General features: G+C 37.8%; 1 protein-coding gene across 1 annotated transcript in view; it reads left to right on the top strand.

Annotated features, from left to right (window-relative positions):
- Positions 1-11797: 11797 nt before the first annotated feature.
- MUC6 (mucin 6, oligomeric mucus/gel-forming) overlaps positions 11798-22647 on the top strand; it is a 41307-nt gene continuing 30457 nt past the window's right edge. Inside the window, exons 1-6 of the mRNA XM_035327541.1 lie at positions 11798-12071; positions 16349-16411; positions 18636-18689; positions 19676-19916; positions 21259-21385; positions 22545-22632. Of these exons, the coding sequence (XP_035183432.1) occupies positions 11798-12071; positions 16349-16411; positions 18636-18689; positions 19676-19916; positions 21259-21385; positions 22545-22632 (847 nt within the window). The remainder of the gene's footprint in view (positions 12072-16348; positions 16412-18635; positions 18690-19675; positions 19917-21258; positions 21386-22544; positions 22633-22647) is intronic.

A 22647-nucleotide genomic window follows, 5' to 3' on the forward strand; every position in this document is an offset into this window, starting at 1 on the left:
GATCTGGGAGCACAGAGGGAACTGTACAGAGGGCAGCAGAGGCCAAGGATCTTTCTTGTGGGGAAACATGCCTCAGGGAGAAAGGCTGGGCTGTGAGGTTGCTCTGGGTGAGGATTTGTTGCAGTCCTCTCCGTTCTTTTTTTTTTTTTTTTTAATCAAACACATCTGGAGCCTCTCCATTTAAAATTGTATTTTTTTCTAGTCACTTTTTTTTTTTTTTCCTTTTTTTTCAGGAAAACACGGTTTTAATGAGGAAGTCACAATGGCAGTCCCACAGTCTGCTCACAACTTTGACAGCTCAGACACAGCTGGTGCTGGTTAAATCCCAGAGCCCATGAGGTGAAGGCACTGCTGTTACCAAACACGCCGCCCTGTGAGTCACTAACCATAGCTGAAGGATGGGGAATATTGCAGCAGATGTTTGAAATGATGCTAAAATCTAAGTTATGACAAGTAAAATTCTAGAACTATCAGGAAGTTTGGGGGGTTTTGTTGTTTGTTTTTTTTGTTTCTTTTTTTTTTTTTTCTCCTTTAAAAGGGGCCTATGAATAGTTTAGAATCAATAGAAGTCTTAGATGATATGGATTTGGATCATTTTCCAGAGAAATACTGAAAAATAAGTGACTCATACGCAGTATCTTGAAAAGCTATTTTGTTGTTTATCACTTCCCCTGTGCTTGCAGTAGGTCTGACTTGGCAGGCATAACTTCTGACTAACAATTTTAATTTGCATGGCGTTTGGATGTGCTGCTTTTAACATAGCTTAAGTGATTAGCCAACCTCTTTGAGGATAGCCTGTGGTAAAGGTATTTCATTATGAGTTTATGGGTTAAATTGTTTTGAATGCACCAGATGTCTTTTTCATCAGGCACCCCCTTCACACCTGTGTGAACCTACCTTACTTTTCAAACTCTGAGTCATTTTCAAGACTTGAGTCTGCTTCAATATGTCACAGTAGTCAGTACAGTGCATTAATGACTGATTTTATTTACTTATTTATGGCTTGTAAGCAAGCATGCAATGAAGGATCTGTATTTAGTATACTCTTTGATAGCATGAAGACACAACTGCAAGAGCTGAGTAGGCCTTGAGGAGAGAGAGATTTACTCTTTAACACTGTATTTCACTCCACACTAACTTCAAACAAGGTTCCAGGGCCACAGTTACAATATTTGTTTTCTTTTAGTATTTTTGTTCACATCAGTGTTCTTGGATAGTAAGCTTTAAGTGCATCAGGCCCATCTGGCTAGGAGAGCCTGAGAGCAGCTCCAATGTCAAAATGTCACAGATAATCACCGAAGATCTTGGATTGTCATATTAGAAAGAGCAGAACCATACCTCAGTCAGTTTTTTATTTTTGAATGCTTCTGCCTATTTTTGCATTGCCATCCATGGAACTCTAGTGTCAAAGAGGCAGGGGATAACTTCAACAGTTTTTGTAATTTGAAGTAGGAAATTGTGATTAAAAAATGAGGAGCACAAAGAATGTTTGAACTTAATGCTAGGATTTTGACTTCAGGACATTACAAACTGGGTTTACCCGATGTGCTCTCAGGTGAGTGTCATATGTTTCAAAAAATTTTTAAGGCTGTTCAGCAGTTTCCTTTTCAGATGATTCCAAAGAAAAAATATCAACAAAGCATGGTGTGACACAGAAGTTTTGTGTGCCCCATGAAAACTAATTTCCAATTTAACAAAAAAGAAAAGAAATCTGATTTGGAGATATGTCTCCAACTCGTGATTTCATGAGTGTCTTGAGTGTCTTTACTAAAAGTAAGTTGTTGGCGCGTTTGGACACTTGATCCTGGCAAAAGCACCAGTTATTTGTTAAGGTCACAAGTCACAGATGCTTCCAAACTACCTTGCTAATAGAACTTGTGTAATTTCCCAGAGTTCTTGTGCTATCATTCTGCTTTTTTGTTGCTACAGTCGGGTACAATATCATTTTGTATGGGTGATCAAACAAAGGATCTCCACTTCATTGAAGTATTCAACTGTACATCAATCTTTAGCCACCTCAAGGTAAGTTACTGGTCTTTATGTGGATCATCATTATTGTCAAATCCAGAAAGTCTTACTTTGTTATTTTTCCTGTTTCTAATTCTGTGAAAGACAGCTGGGAAGCTGTTTTAATCGTTGTTCCTGAATAAAGTGGACATTTTAGATGATGATACAGAACAGTACATAGTTTAGTGAGAGTTTTTCTTCTTTTACTCTTTGCCAGTATCTATGCCTACAAGAATTTCAATCATGGTCATTTTCACATAGTTTTTTTTTTTAAAAAAAAAAAAAAGACCTTGGGAGTTATAATCTCAGTGATACAACTCGATATAGTAATACAGAAAGCAATGTCCTAAGCCTGCTGTTTTTATCTGTGAAATTGGAAAGAACCTTCATGCAGTGTACCTTCAGCAGTCCAGTGCTTTTATCTTATTTGGTATAAGGCTACTAAACATCTTTCCAGACATGAACATGGCCTTACCCCATTGCTTCCAGTGAAAGAATAAATATATCTGGACATAAAGTTTTTAGTACATGGCAGCTAATGCACAATGCTGCAGAGCATCTCTTCAGCAATCTATTATAAATATATCCTTTGTCTTATATATATATGTGTGTGTGTGTGTGTGTGTGTGTGTATTAGGTAGTCCTTTGTTATCTATACTGCCTTCCCATACAATTTAAAATCTGGTTCCATGTCCCAGTCCTTATCTTCAGCAGACTCCCTTATCTGAAGTAAATATTCCTGAAAGTCTCTTGAAAGATGTGGAAAAAGGCTGCACTTACCAGCAATGCTCTCCTGGCAAATTTTGGTAGTCTTTTCAGTAAGCTAACCTGTAGGAGGAACAAGCTTATCCAAGAGCCTATTTAATTTGCTAGTGAGAAGGACTGCTATAATGCCTGCTACTTGTTGTGTATCATTTGCAAGGCCTTGACCTCAATGTTTCTATTACATTTCATGGTCTTTGTAAAACAGCTGCTCTAGACAAGAGCCACATGACATACATCTTTCTTGCCTTTGTGAAGGAATAGGATTGAAGAGTACCTGGCATATGTGTAGTTTTGTTTCGTGATGCATTATAGGAAGAAAGTCAAACGAGATCATGAAGGGGATATAGCAGAAGATACGATAGAGCATTTGTGATTCATAGAAATGGAATATGCTGTTTGAAGCTGAATTTGACTTGGTCCTCAGAATAAAGGTGCCTTCAAAGCCCAGCTCCCTATATGAAGCCTAACAGAAGTCAGTAAGGATGCTCTAAAGATTAGGTTCCCTTGCATATATATTTGTGGTTCTTGCAGGAGAAGACAGCATAACACAATCTTCCCATCCTTTTCTGTCTCTGTATAAAAGATATGTTTTACAGTGCCTGCCTACTGAAAACTTAGAAGTTACCAAACCTCAAAGTAACCAGAAACATAAGCTTCCATAACGGGGGCAAGGAATATACAACATTTATTTAAATCCTCGCGTTCACATAGGCACCACTCCGCCACACACAGCAAAGGGGATGGTAGAAATTGGTGAGAGTATATGCAAGCTTCGAGGTAAGATCAGTGAAGCACAAATGAAATGGGTTCTGCCAGGAAATGTGTGGAAGATAGACAAAGATGATAAAAGAAATGCTGAAGTTCCCCCCCCCCTGTTATTTTTTGAAAATGGTCTTTACATTCTGGTACTTTTCAGATACAAATTTTCCACTGCTTTTCAGACTTACAGAATAATATCTTTAAAGTGCTTGGGAGTTTTGTCCCAGACTTCAGCAGGTGCCAGTACTCCTCATGAGAATATTAGTTTTGTTTAATTAAAAATATGTAAATTCAGGAGTAGTTCAGCTTGCCAGATTTCCCACAGGCAATTTCAAGTTCTCATATACCACATACTCTGAACAAGCAAGTACGATAGTTCTGATGATAGTTCATTGAGAAACTAAGATAAGTATACTGTATACTGCTCAGCAGTCACAGGCCTTGGAAAAACTATGACGTTAACTCAAATAGAATTGTGGACATCATACCAGAATTACATCAGGGAAACAAAATCTGCCTCTGATTTTTTTATTTTTTATTTTTTATTTTTTTTCCCCACATGCTTTGGGCCACATTAAGCATTTGGATTGGTCAAAGTGTCAGTCCTATATAGAGCTGTCATCAGATCTGACTGCAGTGCTGTTTTTTGGGCTGGCCAGAAAAATCCAGAAGAGTAGTGTGTGTGTGCGTGCATACATATGTTTATTTATATAATACAGTAAGTTTTAACAGGTGGAAAATATGTTAAGCTTTGTTAAAATAGTTGAAGTGATCTAGCTTATTTGGAAACAAGCAGATTAGAACTTATATACATTTAGTAATAAATGATCTGACTTCTTAGGGAAATAGCAGCATATTGCACCTTAGAAAGCACACTTGGCAGATGCTTTGTTTGTATTGCATTTTAGTTATGTAACATACAGGCATGTTTTTGTTATTCCTCCCTCTCCTTGCTTTTACACTGAAAACAATGAGAAACTGGAGATTGTGAGTCAAGTAGTGGAGCATGTACCTGAAAGGAAATCAAGTCTGGAATAACATAGGCTGAGAACAAATCAGTGAGAATACCTACTAGTTGTGTGGCAGTTACTTTAACAAAGAGTGTAAGGGAGTAGTCATACTCACAAATGCAAGTACTGTAATTAAGTGGATCCTACCTGAGCTCCTTGAAATACTTTTTACATTTTGCCTGTACATATGCCTGTGAGACACCCATGATCTGAAGGGGAGTAGATCCAAGTTTGAGGAATTAGAGATATAACTTCATGGCACAATGTAGCAATTCAGTAGTATAATGCACGGTTTAAAAACTGAAAAGTAAAACTGCAAAGACAAGACAATCTGATATTTAGTTCTCACTTTCCAACTGATTCTTCCTACATCATTATGTTTAATCTTATTTAGGAATGTATATGCATTTACATAGAATTTTCAAATTGTATTCTTTTTTCCCTGTGAGAAAAAACTCTTCTTAGAATAACTGTGTGACTGATAATAGCATATAGATTATATTTTATCATACACAGAAACAAAGATCTTTTAAATCTGAATTTCTTGCATGTGTTAAGGTGAAACATAAGAACAGAAATTGGCACATCTTTGTGAGAGGATGTGGTGCTGTCATCCTTATTCTACATGAATACCAGCACAAAATTGCTGCCAGTCTCTCCCTGCAATTAAGTCCTACTACATTAAATGATCAGCTCATGGAAGCAGACATGACAGAAACAGCTCTCTGGACCAGGGGGTTAGGCAGTTGTAATCTGGATGCAAGTTGCCAGCTGACGTATTTGTCATTCTACTATTTAAAAGTAGAGATTTGTAAAAGTGATGTAAGTTGTTCATTCTTGCTGCAGAAGAGCTCATGTTTGTATGTATGCATGCATTCTCTTTACTTTTCTCCTTAGGTAGTGCTCTCATGGCCATAGAAAAACTGCAGTACTGACCTTTGTTCTTGATGCTGTTTGCATGGAAATTACCTTTGGTAATCCCTTTACACTTCTTACATCCTTAGCTTTGCTTCATTCTCTCCATAACTTCCTTTCTTTAGAACTGGAAAGAGGTTTCCAAATTTCAGAACAAGATATAAGTCATGTATAAGGGAAATCTGTTCCAACATGTTTTCAGCATTCAAAGAGCTTTTACAAACTGAGCATCTTTTTTTTTTTTTGTCAATCAAAGTGCATATAAAAACAAAAAGGATCAAAATGTATCAAGTAAAGGGTAAACACAAGTATATGCTCAAAGGTATTATCTTAGCAGATACATTATAATAGCATAAATTGGAGACTAGCTTTTCTAAAATGTACACACATTAAAGTGCAATGTAAACATATGATTGCCACTGACTTCCTGTTCCTGGCTCTTAATATTTGTGTAAATACAAGTTTTATTTTACTTCCTTACCAGTAGAGGTCAAAGCTTGCACTTAATGGATTCCCGGTACACACAATATATTTATTTTTCATTATCTGATAATAAAATCTAATTATTTGAGTTGTGATGTAACAAGTAGCAAACAACTTTATTTTGTCTAAATCCAGTTTGAACATTAATTACAAACTACAGATTTAGCTTAGCTGTATGGCAATTACGACACTATTGGTCAGGAGAATTTGGGCTTGTTTTTGTTCATCTGGCATATTTAACTGAGTTCTAACTAAGCTAGAAACATTTGAACTATACCTGCGTTCATGTTAAATGGCTTCTGTTCCTTTGCTCTGTTGTTGTATGGGGTCCAAATGCACACTGCCCAGGAAAATTGCTTATACATGATTCATGGCAATCTCCAAGCTTCCCTTAGAAGAGGAATACAGATTAATTGCTAAAGCCTAAAAGCTGAAAAACGTTTACCTGTGCCTTCCCAAATTTTGATCACAGGATAAATGTTCTCCATGCTAGTACAACCAAGAGCAAAATAATATGTAAGGAATTAAAAATGTGACTTGTGACAACATTTTCTATTTGGGGAAAAAGAGGAGCATACCAAGTCCATCATAAACTCTAATCTAGCTGTAAAGTCATGAGATCATCACATATAGTGGAGTACCTTTATTCCAACTACTGGAAGTAAATGAAATGAGAGAATCAATGTCTTCTTCCACAGACTAGTTAATTGCTAGAAGATGAATTTGGTTTTATGATATTCTGCACAGATTTTCCTCATAATGATAACATTTGAAGGAAGTTTAAAAAAGCCATACATAGGTAGCAGGAGAAAAAAATAAAGATACAAATAATGGAGATGTTTCCTCTACAACCGTGGAAAGAGAAATTGTATAATTCATTCCATGTTTTTCTGTCAGCACCATGACTAAATTGACTAGAACTAGGTGTTAAAGAACAAACTGCAGCCCAGACTACTTCAGCAATCAGAATCCAAACTGCTTCAAGTCCATCATCAACAACACGGAGTTCAGGAATAGGGGACAGTGTGGGATTAAAAGGAGCTTGCCTTGCCTGTGTTCCTGTGTGCAGAAAGGATAACATGGTGTCATTCGAGAGCACTCTCTCTCACAGTGGCAGGCCTTGCTTCCTTGTTGGTGGGTTTGGGATTTTTTATTTTATTTTTTTCCCACGTGTTTTACTCAGGACTCAGAAACACTTCAAATATGTTGTCCAGGCTTGTCTTCAGGCCTGCAGATATGCTTCAGAGAGCTATGGGAGTGGTAGGCTTTCTCAGCCTCTCATGCTGGCAGGATACAAAGAGTGAGTGACACCAGCTGAGGTCCCCACAGGTACAGTATTTGACATATTCATCAAAGTGAATGCCAGAGGCATAAAGCCAACACGGGGAGGTCTCCGGCCATTGTCCCCAAAAAGCTGTAATTAAAAGTTAAGTTCCAATTGATGAAGTCTTTACCACTTTAGAGGCATGTATTTTAAATGATTTTTTTTTTTTTTTTTCTGAACAAGTATATGGGAAAGACTTGACTTTACAGTCATCAAGGTACAAAAGTGCTTTTGGAACCGTGAAAGAGCACTCCCTGTTTTTTCTATATATGCTCTGTATTTCTTAGTTTATATGTAATTTTCATCTACGTACACTTTGAAACGAGAAATGAAATCCTGCACAACACCCATAGCCACTGTATCTCTGTACACTGCAACAAAGCATAACTTACATTGTAATATGAAATTTACATTTAAATACCTATAGTCAAATACTTGAAGACAGAGTTGGCTCCAGGTGAATGTCAGCCCTAACAGTCCCCTCAGAGGCATTTTTTCTGGTTGTAGGTGATGTGTCTCATCTGTTTTGAAGACTGATGAATTCCAGAATTGAAGAACATTGAGTAGATACCGAGGAAAAGAATTCTCGTGATTTTGGTGACCAGAAGGAAAGCAGGAAGTGTGGATTTGTACTAAACTCAGAAGGTGGGTTTTTTAGTCTCTGATGGTACAGTCATGCTAGGCTTCTCTTAGGTGCTGCTTGGAGAGGGAGTTGAAGGGTAGAAACAGCATGAAGAGATGCGAGTGGAAAGGCACACAGAATAATCCTAAGTACCAGGGGATTCTAAAGCTGTGACATAAGCTGATAATAAGGCCAAAGCTGGTTACAATTTTTTCGTGACTATTTCTCAGCTAAATACATACATATATATTAATTACCACTTTTGGAAAGTCCTCTGAATATGTATCTGTTTTAGAGTCAATTTCTTCAGAAAGCAGCTTGGCAGCAGAGGCAACCATGGAATCATAGAACATCCCGAGTTGGAAGGGACCCATAAGGATCATCAAGTCCAACTCCTGGCACTGCACAGGTCTGCCCAAAAGTTTAGACCATGTGACTAAGCGCACAGTCCAATCGCTTCTTAAATTCAGACAGGCTTGGTGCAGTGACTACTTCACTGGGGAGCCTGTTCCAGTGTGCAACCACTCTCTTCCTGATGTCCAGCCTAAAATTTCCCTGCCTCAGCTTAACACCGATCCCGTGGGTCCTATCACTGGTGATAACAGAGAATAGATCACCTGCCTCTCCACTCCCCCTCGTGAGGAAGTTGTAGACTGCAATGAGGTGCCCCCTCAGCCTCCTCTTCTCCAGGCTGAACAAGCCCAGTGATCTCAGCCGCTCCTCATATGTCATCCCCTCCAGGCCCTTCACCATCTTCGTCGCCCTCCTCTGGACACTCTCCAACAGTTTGATGTCCTTTTTGTACTGTGGTGTCCAGAACTGCACGCAGTACTCGAGGTAAGACCGCACCAGCGCAGAGTAGAGTGGGGCAATCATTTCCCTTGACCAACTAGCAATGCTGTGCTTGATGCACCCAGGATACGGTTGGCCCTCCTGGCTGCCAGGGCACACTGCTGGCTCATATTCAACTTGCTGTCCACCACAACCCCCAGATCCCTCTCTGGGGGGCTGCTCTCCAGCATGTCGTCGCCCAGTCTGTATGTATAGCCAGGGTTGTCCTGTCCCAGGTGCAGGACCCAGCACTTGCTTTTGTTCAACTTCATGCAGTTGGTGATCGCCCAGCTCTCCAACCTGTCCAGATCTCTCTGCAAGGCCTTTCCACCCTCTTCTGAGTCCACAACTCCTCCAAGTTTGGTGTCATCAGCAAATTTTCTCAAAACACCTTCTAGTCCACCATCCAAATTGTTTATAAAAACGTTGAAGAGGACTGGCCCTAAAATGGAGCCTTGAGGGACCCCACTAATGATCATCTGCTAGCCAGATGTGGCTCCATTTACCACAACCCTTTGAACCCTGCCCATCAGCCAATTGCTCACCCATCGTATGATATTTTTGTTTAGCTGTATGCTGGACAGTTTGTCCAGTAGGATCCTATGGGAAACCGTGTCAAAAGCTTTGCTGAAGTCCAAAAATATGACATCAGCTGGTTTTCCTTGATCAACTAGATGGGTGATCTTACCATAGAAGGAAATCAAATTTGTCAGGTAGGACCTACCCCTCATGAACCTGTGTTGGTTGGGACCAATGACTGCATTGTCTCCCAGGTGTGCTTGAATAACTTCAAGGATCATCCTCTCCATTATTTTACCAAGCACTGATGTGAGACTGACAGGTCTGTAATTGCTAGGAAGGGTCTGTAATTGCTAGGAAGGGTCTGTAATTGCTAGGAAGGGAAAGAAGAAGGGTCTTCTTTCTTACCCTTCTTGAAAATTGGCACAATATTTGCCAGCTTCCAGTCTACCAGGACCTCTCCAGATTCCCAAGATCGTTGAAAAATAATTGAGAGAGGTCCCATGATGATGTCAGCCAGTTCTTTAAGCACCCTGGGATGAATCCCATCCGGACCCATGGATTTGTATGGATCTAGGTGGAGCAGCAAATCTTGCACATGTTCAGGGTCAGTTGGGAATTTGTCATTCCCACCATCACGGTCCTCCAGCTCAGGGCACCCGGGGTCCCAAAGTCCATCATCAGCATTGAAGACAGAGGTGAAGAAGGCATTAAATGTCTCTGCTTTGCCTATGTCATTGTGAGGAGATCTTCCCCATCAAGTATCAGACCTATGTTTTCTTCGATTCTCCTCTTTCTGATAACATATATCTAAAAAAACACTTTTTATTGTCTCCCACAGACATGGCCAGCTTTAACTCTAGTTGGGCTTTGGCCACACAAATTTTCTGCCTACAAACATGAACAGCATCCCTGTATTCCTTCTTCGTTGCCTGACCCTACTTCTAGCAGCCGTACACTTTCTTTTTTCTCCTAAGCTCCAGTAGAAGATCCCTGGTCAGCCAGGCCAGCCTTCTGTCCCGCCTGCCTGACTTCCTATATTTTGGAATTGCTTGATTTTGTGCTTTTAAGAGGCAGTGCTTAAAGATTGACCAGCACCGATGGGCGCCAATGCCTTCAAAAGCAGTTTCCCAGGGAACCTTGCTGACTAGTTCCCTGAGCAGCCTGAATTCTGCTTTCCCCATATCCAGGGCTGAAGTTTTGGAGGCAGTTTTCCTTCTATCACCATTAATTTTAAACTCAACCACTTCATGGTCACTATGACCGAGACAGCCACCAATTGCCACGTCTCCCACAAGACCCTCTCTGTTCTCTAGCAACAGATCTAGGAGGGCACCTTTCTCTTAGCACCTGCACCAAGAAGTTATCATCTAGGTGCTTTATGAACCTCCTGGACTTGCTCTTGTCAGCTGTGTGGTGATCCCAGTTGATGTCTGGCAAGTTGTAATTCCCCATAAGGACAAGAGGAGTTGATCTCGAAGCATCTCTTAGTTCTACAAAGAATAATTCATCAGCGTTGTCGTCCTGGCCATGTGGTCTGTAATAGACTCCCACAACGACATCCCCCTTTATTTGTTTGTCCCTTAATCCTTACCCAGAGGCTCTCAACTTTGTCATCGCCGACGTGAAGTTCCACACAGTCCAGCCGCTGCTTCACAAACAGGCTCCTGAAGAGCCTGTAACTATCTACTGCAACACACCAGTCACAGGACTCATCCCACCAGGTTTCGCTTATGCCAATGATGTCATAGCTGTGGGACTGGGCCAAGACTTCTAGCTCATCCATTTTATTCGTCATACTGCATGTGTTTGTGTAGAAGCACTTCAAATGTTCCTCCCTACACGCAGTGCTTTGTGGAGCCGAGCGAAGGATCTCACTGGCACACAGTCCCTCTGATTCTAGCACACCATCCCTTAGCTCATCACTGGCGTGCCTGGTTTTATCCCCTTCCCCCTTCAACTCTAGTTTAAAGCCCTATCTATCAGCCCTGCCATCTCCTGACCAAAGATCCTTACCCCTCTCTGAGAGAGGCGCATCCCATCTGGTGCCAGCAGGCCTGGTGTCATATAGACCTTCTTAGATTCCCCTGCCCCCCAAGCTCAGGAAAGAAGCTGTGCGTGTGCCATGGACAGCCCATTTTAGTGAGGCAGAGTTTATCATTCTACTTGAAAAGTCACACAAGGGAGAGATGAACACAACCAGCAAGGAGAATGAATAAAATTTAATGAAAGAAGAATTAATTAAAAAAAAAAAAAGATCTGGATCTCTGTTCATTCATGTCATCTTTTATCCAAACATTCTTTGCAGCAGTTCTGAAACTCCTGCATTTCATTCTTCCATTTTGTGTGCTTGTCCAATATTATTCCTGTCCTTATCAGATAGTGATCATAATTTGCGTATTATTGATCTCGATTGCTTTGGGATATGACATCAAATTTGTTCAGTAAATGAAGCTAAATGTGTTTGAGCTTTTACAAATAGAAGTCATTAGAACAGCATTGTAAGAATGATAACAAACTGGAGAAGGTTTGGTGGTTGTATTTTTTTTTTTTTCTTTCTAAATGGCATTTAGGTGTGTTGAGTTTGATAAAGAGGAGATCCTGTTTGGCGGGTACTCTGCTGCTACAATTTCTGAAAGCCATGGGAATGAGGGAGGGCATTGCAATTCTGTATATAAAGCATCCAGGCTTGAAGAGGTAAGCCTTGAGAGTGGCAGCAGCAGTACTGCCCATTTGGAACGGAGGAAGGTACTGGAAAAAACCTCTCCAGTTAGGGCATGCATCATGTTTCTGACAGAACTGCTGCTTGTCTTCTGCAGTATTCTGCAATGTGCTGGTAAGTCTAAGATGTCTATCTCCTTCTATGTTTAAGATTTAAAGGAAAACACACATATTGAAACAAAGTGGGAAACTCCTTTGTAATATTACAACATAGAAGGTTCAAGTCTTGCTCGCCTTTCCCATGAGTAGCAGAATGAAGTTTACACATTTTCTTCTACCTCACTGAATGTTAAAGTGCGACTGCGTACTTAAGAAATTCATGACTGAAATATAACAATTCTTTCCTAACTTTCCTTTTTTATATAGAGTTACTAGTGGTTCTGTTGGATTATGATCTAAAATTGGTATGAAATGCAGAAATTATAATACACTTCCTAGAATACAGGGAATATTTTTAATAGACTTATGCTTTCTTTACAAGCTGCAGAGTGCCTTCATCTTTCAGATGTTAATGATTCGGTGCCCAAGTGATGTCATTGTGGAAGTTGTACAGAAGAGACTGTATAGAATTATCAAGATCTTTTTCCTTTGTTATGCAAACTGCAAGAAGTTTTAAGTATGAGCTATGTGATGGCATTATGTGGAATATTTGGAAAATAGGCAAATCATTCTATGTATTAGATTTTTACATGACTCTAAGTATCCCTTCATATGTTATTCAATATAATTCTTCAGACTTTTAAAGATCTCCTTTTTGATCCAACCTATCTGAGTATCAGATGACCATGTAATTTTTTATGAAGACTTGACAAGTAAGTTCATTGAGTCTGTAGCTACTCTGCCTTACTTGTTCCTCTTCCTTTAGTGTTTTCAATGGATTCTTTAAGAGTGAGCCACCCTTGCCCATGGTTTGGCATTGTCTAAGATAATGTTGTTTTTTTCTCTCCTCTAAGTTCTCTGTAATTATCAGTTGTTACAGTGCTAATTTCAAGAACCTGTAGCAAGCTGCTAAAAAGCATTCTTCACTTACTTTACTTGGAACAAAGTTAAATTTATTTCTTCTGTACTGTTTCTACTACATTTAATGGACCATATAGTTCTAATTGGTTGAGGGCACACATTACTCTTAAATCACTGCAGCACCAGATTAAAAAAAAAAAAAAAAAGCAACTGAGCCCTTTTATAAACTCTTAGAGCCAATTTCTAATCTCAGTCATATTGTTATAAATCAAGTTTAACTCCATTCACTTTATTAGCACCATTGAAACCAAGATCAAGTCAAGCACCTGAACTCTGGGTATTAGCCCCAAATGTCAGTGCCTGCAGGTTTTTAATGTACATGATTTAGCACAAGTTAAATTAAAGCAAGATTTCCGGTACTTTTCTTCATGGATCCACATTCTGCATCAGGAATCTAACTAGAAATGTAAAAATTAATTTTAAGAGCATATATTTCTGATGTGAAGTCTCATGGAAGACAGAAAACCTACTTCCTCTTTCCATTGATAACTCAAAAAAGCAATAAACATGCATTAGACTAATAAAAAAAAGGAAAGAAAGAAAAGAGAAGACATTTAAAGCTAGATTAAAACTGTTAGTTGTAGCTTTTGATTAAATAGATGCTAAATCATTGATTAAGTTGTGACTTCATCACTTTAACTATTTCAATAGTTGAAACTGTGCATGGATCCTTAAGAGATGTTTATGTACAGTCAAGGTATTTTTATGTACCAAGTATGTAACCAGGAAGTTACCTCAATTTATGCTACTCAGCCCCAATTGTTTCTGTTTTGAGATATATATATATAAAATATATTTCCTCAAATCAAAAGGTTTTGTTTGCATTCATTTAGCTGAAATAAAATACTTTAAGTTATTACAACATCAAATTCTATTTTCCCATAGGGATGTTTGATAGTAACTGTAGGATAGGATCAAAATGTCTTATTTCTTCACAGTAATTCAGGTTCCCTGTCTGAATTACATTCCTATAAAGAAACAGACAGGCTGCCTGCACAGAAACTGTGCGTTGACAAATTTAAGTCTCAGTGAAGTCCAGTCAACTAGAAGAAAGTAGGAATTGAAATTAAAACTTCCTTTGCTTAGTCTGAAAGTCTGTTTAAAGTTCTATTGAACTAACTCGAAGTATTTCACGTCAACTGAAAATCATCCCCTTTCTCAAAGGGCAATACAGTACTTATAGTAAAATGTCAGTAAGGATCATTTCAGTGGTTTGGAAATGTCATTTACTACCAGGAAAGCTTTTTCAATGGAAAATCCTGATACAGTTGCTAGGTGCATCATCTACATGGGGCAATAGCACTTTCTGCATCTATGCTATTCACCATTTCACGTGGTTGTGAATGTTTAATAAAATTGTGAGGATGATTTTACTAATCTCCTCAGAGTTAAGTGTGAGAAAAAGAACATAAATGCTTAGAATAGTTACTGTACTGTAATTGTTTTAATAAATGATCTGACAGGATGCGGACAGATTGGCAGGTAGTCAGCACATGGCACTGTATTTGTTTTACTGGCCATTCTTTCAGCAAAATATTAAGGTGGATGTCATAGCCTTAGATATTTTTAATGTAAACCTTGCACACCTACTGTTATCTGGGATAATTATTACATTGTCTTTTTTTTTTTTTTTTTTTTTTTTAATCTAAATATCAACCCTGGAGTATTTGTAAAATTTTGCAATGGTTTGGCATGCTTAGACTTGCAAATTTTATGCTTGAACAGCTAACAAATAAGCTTTGTAAATTAATACAATGCTTGTTCTGATCTAAAATATTTGCCCATAAAGTTTTAGACGTACTGTTTTACATCAAGCTCTTTAGTTAAATTTCACTTTTAGACATATCCAATTCTTGTAAATCAAATATCCTTTGTTTTTACACATTTATAAACCCCTTGAATGTAGTGTCTGTAGTTTGGGATTAAACTGCAGTGATAGCAAATCTGTTAATCCAACAATAATAGATTGGATTATAATAAAACAGTAGAACAATAATAGAAAAAAATGGAAATATCAAACTTAAGGGGTTCAAAATATACAACAACTAACGATGTGATAGTGTTTGCTCAACAGCCATGCAAACTCATTCTCTTTTTCTTTGAGGTGTACTTAACTGTAATGCATGGCTCACTAGGAACATGTAAGGACAGAGAAAGAAGCATGCTGTATACCATATGATAAATATTACCTCACATTCAGCAGTGCAGTGTGAAATTGCCTAAAGAGTCTGTTACAGTTGAGGAGCTCCATAAGGGCTTTTATTCTCTTCAGTGTTTCCTTATGGAAACAACAGAACCCTGCAGAGCTGTTGTATATAAATGTGTGTAGACCTGGTCTGGTGTCTGTGATTAAAGAAGCCTTCTGTCATAATATACCTTCATATTTTCTCTGTTGCAAAAAATTCTAAACATATAATGAAGAATTATGTGCTTTCCACAGGATAGTTGCTTCTACTATCCAATAAATACTAGACCTGACAAACTTTAAAAAATGAGTAACACATTTCTGAAGCATGCCCGTGTCCTTTTTCTTACAGTTTTCTTTGTTACCATCCAGCTATTGACTGTATGAAAGCTGGCTCCTTGCATACACTACCTGTGTACCCACACAAGGAGTGGTGCTTATAGATGGGCTGAAGGAGCCCTTTTGAACATCTTAGACTCTTCTTACTTCTTTGGCAGGAAGCAAGCTGCTAGTAGAGAGAACCTTTGGGTATGTATGAGGACACACTGCTGTTCTGCACATGCAGGAGGTCTCATTTATATGACAGAAAAGGGATCATACACTATTCCACATTTGCTAAACATTCCTTGGCTTTTCATAACTAGACAGACTGTACAGAGGCATGTGGAAGGGAACAGGTAACAGCTTTCATCATTCTGCCTGAACAAGAGCAACTAAAGCAGCAACTAGGTCTGGGGGTTTCTCACTCTTCAGCTGCAAATCCCATGATACTTGTGAATAACACATGGGACATTGTTTTTCCCATATTTTTCCCAGTTTTGGCTGTTCCCTCCACTGCTTCTGCCCAGATGGTGGACTAAGAATTCAAAAACATGCAAAAAGATTTATCCCATGTGTTTTTAACAAGGAACACAGGATTTGAGGCTACAGTACAGGAAATCCCATATTACATAGGATTTCTGGCAGCCTTTGTTAACATTTTATCAGTTGCAGAAGAATTTTCTATTACAAGCTGACGTATGTGGTTTTCCACTATAATTGCCATTGGGGTTTGTGTGTCAAGACACAACTCAAATATGCTGCCCCTACTTTGACTTGTATGATATTTAAAAATAAAGCAAAATAAATGTAAAGAAAAATCCTTGTGCTTAGAGGACAATTTATCTGTATTGTTTTTCCCCTTACAGCTTTTGAAGGAAATTATTGGTCCCAATATTTTCTCCAAAAACAGAAAGAAACTCTGCAAAGAAGTAAGTGTATGACCTATTATTTAATGTTCATGTTGCAACTATGAGTAAAAACTGCATTCAACAGTTCAATATTGCAAAAGACATTGTACAAAACACATACTCAAGTCTTTGCCTTGCCTCAAGGAGCATTTGTTTTAAAGTATTAATTTTGTAAATTATAAATGAAGTATTTTCCTATTAAAAAGGTGGTAAAATGTTTCATCTGGCTACGGTAAGTTTGACACTTATTGGAAAATGCTGTGGTCTGCCATACTGAGTTTGATTCCTAAGGATGGAGTAGTTATGAGCAGTTATAGTGACTTTCAACTGATGGAATCCAAATTTAGAAATTTGCTATTGAATTTGTTTTTTGTGATCTGTTTGATTTTCCTTCCTGCAGTTCACTGTCTAATATTATCTAAGAATTAAGGGAATTGATTCTTTTGAATAATTTCCAAAATCTTTCTTTCCAAAAGAAAGTTGATTCTCCATATAGACTTAAGTCTATGAGTTTATTTTGAAGATTGCAGATTACAACAAATTTATGCACAAGTGAAGGATCAGAATATGGAATTATTCTTCCTCACTTTCATAGCCAGCAGCCAGCAGGGTGTCAGGGTATCCACTGATCCAGACAGATCTCCACTCCAGAATTCAACTGCAGCTATTGTTGCCACGGGTCCTGATTAATTTCTCAAAAATTCCCCCTTAACTCCTAAGAAAGTTTGTGTGCATGCATCATCTTCTCTAAGCAAAGTTAACTCCAGCCACCTACTTACTGCAAATTTGTGCTAGTCCTTCTGAGTCTAAAAACTACAAAAGATGGTAATATATTTGTGCCAAAGGGCAAAGCAAGTATTATATTATAACTCTAATTACTAAAATAGGTAGCTATCAGAACTGCTTTTACTACAGTTGACATAATTAATATGTTAATTTATAATTAAAATTGTATCTTTTGACAACAGTGGTATTTTCAGTTATAAAGAAGTTTCACTTGGGTTAAAGAGGAGGCTGAAACAAGTACTTGAAGCCAGAGTCCACAGGGAATATGCAGACAAATTCCAATTACCTCAGAAAATCCCCCAAATTGAAAATAATTGGAGACTAAGAAAGTACCTAGGGAACTATATGTGAATGACTTGATGGTACTGTTCCCTTGAGCGGTCTCTTAAAGATCACTGCTGGAAAGAAAATATTGATCTACATCAACCCTTGGGCAGAACAAGTGCAACACTTCACATATTCTGAAGAAATGTGAGGCACCGACCTTTGAATTTACATTTCATTCATTAAACATTTCGTTTTCCGCAACTGTGAAAAGAATAAATACATATCAACTTGCTGAGATGATAGACTATATTTTACATGAGGTGCTGTTCTGCTAAGACAGGATACAGAAGGATATAACCCTTCTGAAAACACACTTTCTGAAATAAATATTGGTATCAGTTCTAATATTCTGAACACTTTTTCCACCATGTTCTGTTTACTGACATTCTTCCTAGTAATCTGTGATCTTCACGTCTTATGTTAAAATATGGTGCTTTTCTAGTACATGCTGTTAAAAAGCAACTTTTTGTACTCCTGAAGTTCCTGCATTTCAGTGGTTGACAATGAAATTCTTAATCTATTTTGGGGAAACTGCAGAGGTGTAGTACAACAACAAAAAAGAATGATACAAAATGCAAGCTTATTATGAGCAGCATTTTTTTAGGCCAAAGCAGCAAACAGTGGCTTGTGCTATGTGAATTCTCTTTCAGCTTGTGCATGGAAAAGCTGTATAGAAATCTACATTAGTTCATGATAAAGAGAAAAACAATTTAAAGAATTCAGCAACTATTCCCTGTCTTCTGTCAGTTCATAAAACAAGATGAAGAGTAAGGCACAGATGTACACAAATTAAAAGAAAATCCCTAGATATCGCTATAACAAAAACTGAACTCAAAAGGCTTATGTATATAGTTTCATTTTAGGCTATCTTGAATTATTCACACTCCCATTTGTTACTTTTTTCTTATAAGATTTAAATAAAAACAAATAAACTGCATTCTGAAGGCACTTCTTTATATATAGAAACAAACACCTATTACACTGACCATTGTATAACCCCAGGTAATCATTCCTTGGCACACTCTGAAAAAGCTGGGGTTTGTTGGTCAGTATCAGTTAAGCACAGCTCTGAATTGGCTAGGTTTGAACATGAAGGATCAATGATAACAATTAGCCAATTCCTATTTTCCAGTTAGACGTTCTGGACAGCACAGAAGTATGGAAGAGGAGTACTTTTTGCCAGCAGGTAACAGCTCATTGGAAAACAGTTTTTTTTCTACACAACCTGAATAAAAATAGTAGTTTTCTGCAAAGATTACATCACTCTTTAAAAAATATGTTTCAGCTTTGAAACAGTGAATATAAATTGCAGGTAGACTTTGCTAAACTTACCTGATAGTTTCAGCTTCAAAGATATAATCTAAGAAACCTGTGCTTAATAAAACTACATAAGCAAGATTATTAAACAATGAAAAACAATGATATAAGTCTGGAAATACGTAATGAAAGATATGATTTTACTTACTTCAGTAGTTCTTTCAGCTTCAGAGGAACTGTTCAAGTGCTTTAAGTAGGTAATGAAGTGTCTGTAACATCAAGTGCTGGAGTTGTATCTCTCCTTTATGATTCATTTCAACCTCCTTTAAGCTGTCCCTTCAGACAAATAGTGATGACTTCTTAAAAATGAAAAGTGATTAAAACATTCCATGTATTTACAAAGCTGGCTTGAACTTTGTCACACAAAAAGAAAGCAGAAAAAGTGGGGACTTAAAGTGGAGCTTTGAATACTGTCTTTGGATATCTAATGATCTGACTGTACAATGATTCATGGTGCTTAGATAGCCATAGATAGCCCCATAAATGGTGTATCTGAGATGCTAAGATGTCTCTCCAGTAGCAAGTTGTTGCCTTTACAGACAGATTGAGCAGATTGCAATATGATAGTAAACATTTTTTTCACTCAAGAAGGAGATGGAATGGTGTCTCCCAAGCGAAAAGGAAGCCGGGGAGTTTTGCTTACATTCAATGAAAGGGTATTGCTCTTACTCCAATAATTGTTTCACTTCCTGAGTTGAAATAAAATTTTGAGGTTACAGAAAAGTCACTAGCATGTTGTTCACATAATTAATCTGGGTAGAAACTTATAGATTTTCCTGCTAGTATGTTTGAAATGGCAATCAGAATGAATAAATGTACTGTAAGGAGACTTAAATCTGTCTTTCTTGTTTATAGTTATGAGCAAGGATTCCTGTTCTACCTGGGGCGGAGGGCACTTTTCAACCTTTGATAAATACCAGTATGACTTCAGTGGGACCTGCAACTATATCTTTGCAACTGTATGTGATGAATCCAGCCCAGACTTCAACGTTCAGTTCCGCCGTGGCCTGGACAAAAAGATTGCGAGGATCATTATTGAGCTGGGACCTTCTGTCATCATTGTTGAGAAAGACAGCATTTCTGTCAGGAGTGTTGGGTAAGATACTGAGATGAAAGGGGAAGTAGTGTTTAAAAAAGGCAAGGAGCTATATAGCAGTTTCAGTACAGAAGCCTATCAGAAATTAATGAAATTATAGAAGTTAACACAGATTACTCCCATTTCTTCCTATCAAGCATTCACATTCTCTATAAAGTATTTCATTTGCAGCTATTTGAATCAAACTTAGAGTACATTTGTACAGGTGAAGGGATAAACTAACCAAAACAGTTTTCACGTTAAAACTACGGTCTCCTCACTAATAGTAGTCTGCTTACAAGAGCTTAAGTCTCTACTTGAAGCACAGCTGAAACAGTTTATATGTTTTAGTAGGTACTGAAATATTTAAAGTACTGTGTTATGTGTAGATGTTACTTGGTTTGAGACTTCGGTAACTCTGAGCCCTCTGTGCTAAAGGGTAACACATATCTAGGGTACAAGAGAAACTGACAAATGTTTGTTTCAACAAACTGAAAAGTATTGGAGGGGCTTACAAATAAGTTCTTGTTCATGAGACCACTGACTGTTTGTGTTATCCATGGATTAGTGTCTTCAGAAAACAGCTGTTTTATTGAGGAATTGAATTGATGGGAACCCTTGGGTTCCACCTCGCTCATTCTTCTAGATGAATTGTTCCCAGACAAGAACACTCATCCAGGGAAGTTTTCAGCACTTTTATCAGATAGGCAGCATTGATTTTTTTGGGTCTGTGGGTACATGCAGATACGGGAAATAGCTGCCTATGGATTGTCTGTATTTTTTTATACTCAGCTGGTTAAATACAATAACCATAAGCACAAAAAGATGACTTGCAGCTGTATCTTAATTTTAGCAAACTGTAGTTAGAAGAGTGTCCTTTATTAGTTTATTTTCCAGGAGAAATATAGAAATCTCTAGGTCTAACCCAGTGGTCTGCATTTAAAATTTTTGTCTTGCGTTCAAAACAACTGAACATGACTGACATGGGGTGATGTCGCTGACAGTCCTGCTTCAGGTGGGAAGTTGGCATGGGTAGCCATACAAGGACCCATACAACCAATGGTTCTGTGAGTGCATCACATATTTACCAAGTACTTAGCAAAATAAGTTTGTTCTTCAATGTTGTTGCTTTGTAATGTTAGAATTCAGCTGCAAGGCTGAAAACCTAATTCTGCTACAGTATTCCCATTATGGTTTTCTTTAACCTTGTTAGTTTGCAGGCTTGAAATTTTACAGTTACAAAGGAGAAAAACTCTGTTTCATGTTGCTACAAATACTAGGATTACAATGTGTATTATGTCTAAAAAGAGACATCCAACACCACAGGTATGAGAGAATTGGTTTCTCTTCTCCATTGTTACAGTGTCATTAAGTTGCCTTATGCTAGCAATGGAATTCAAATAGCCCCTTACGGCCGCAGCATCCGCCTCGTGGCCAAGCTGATGGAGATGGAGCTAGTTGTCATGTGGAACAATGAGGACTATCTCATGGTTAGTAAAACGTTTTCATAAAGCAGAACAGAAAATTCTCATGGACTTACTGGAATAACAAGCTCTCATTAGATTTGCTTTTTGCCTGCGTTCACTTTTTGGGTATTTATTCTTTTCCTGTTTCATCCATTAACCTTGAAATAAGCAACTTTGCTTTTTATGCCTACATGTTCCTTTCACTTCCAGCATTGGAAGGTAGCTAAAGCCACCAATGTTGAGATCTGTGGACATTTCTTGGAATTCTGTGCATTCATCAGTCTATTCCAATAGCTTAAATATTTTGCTAAAGGGAAGTTGAAGTAATTTATAGTTCTGTAGAATTTCATAGTGTATGCCATAGTTATGTTATTTACAGTGTGCTTTCCCTGGATATCTTATGTTTACAAATATATACTGCTCATAAGAGCTTCTTTATATTTGTCCTTTTTTTCTGATTTTTTTTGTATTTTGCCCCCAAATGCCTGATATATTTTAGAGAAGAGAGGAAGTTTTCTCTGCCTGAGCTGTGATACTAATGCCACAAAAGACAATTTTGAATTGGTAAATCTGCTAAAACAGGTTAATGTGTAATAAATGTCTGGGAGATTTACCACCATTGCTGTCACACATAAAACAGGAAATACTTCTGTGACAGGTATATACCATATTCTACATACAGTCAGATTGTTTTCTCTGATACAAGATTTTCAGAATAATTTGTTGATGGTAATAAGTAGCAATATTTCGTACTCTGGATAGTGAAGCAAAAATAACTGAATAACTTCCCTCTGAACACAGTTTTTCTTACTGTAACCTTCAATTTTTTAAGAAAACAAACCTGCAATTCGTGTTCTGTCAACAAACTTACAAAAGGAAACTTTTCTTTTTCTTTTCAGCTCCTTAGAATATTATCCTACCCTCAGTTTCCTGCAAATGTCTTAGAATCTTATTCTTTTATTAAATTAATAAATACATAAATAAATAAAATCACAGCAGGCACTATGTGCTCATCAGGAAATTAAGTTACTGCTTCCAAAACTCTCCCCTCAGTCAAGTCATTGAAATTAATGAGAAGGAACTCCTTTAATTGGATTCTTGAACTGCATTTGTTTCAGAAAGGTAATGCTCTGCAGATTATTTTAATTAGTGCAATCCTTATAAATGTTTTATTTTATTCTAGGTTTTGACTGAAAAAAAATATATGGGAAAAACCTGTGGAATGTGTGGAAATTATGATGGCTATGAACTAAATGACTTTGTGAATGAAGGTAAGATCTAAGGGC

Source organism: Oxyura jamaicensis, chromosome 5, assembly GCF_011077185.1.
Source record: "Oxyura jamaicensis isolate SHBP4307 breed ruddy duck chromosome 5, BPBGC_Ojam_1.0, whole genome shotgun sequence".
Taxonomy (NCBI): Eukaryota; Metazoa; Chordata; class Aves; order Anseriformes; family Anatidae; genus Oxyura; species Oxyura jamaicensis.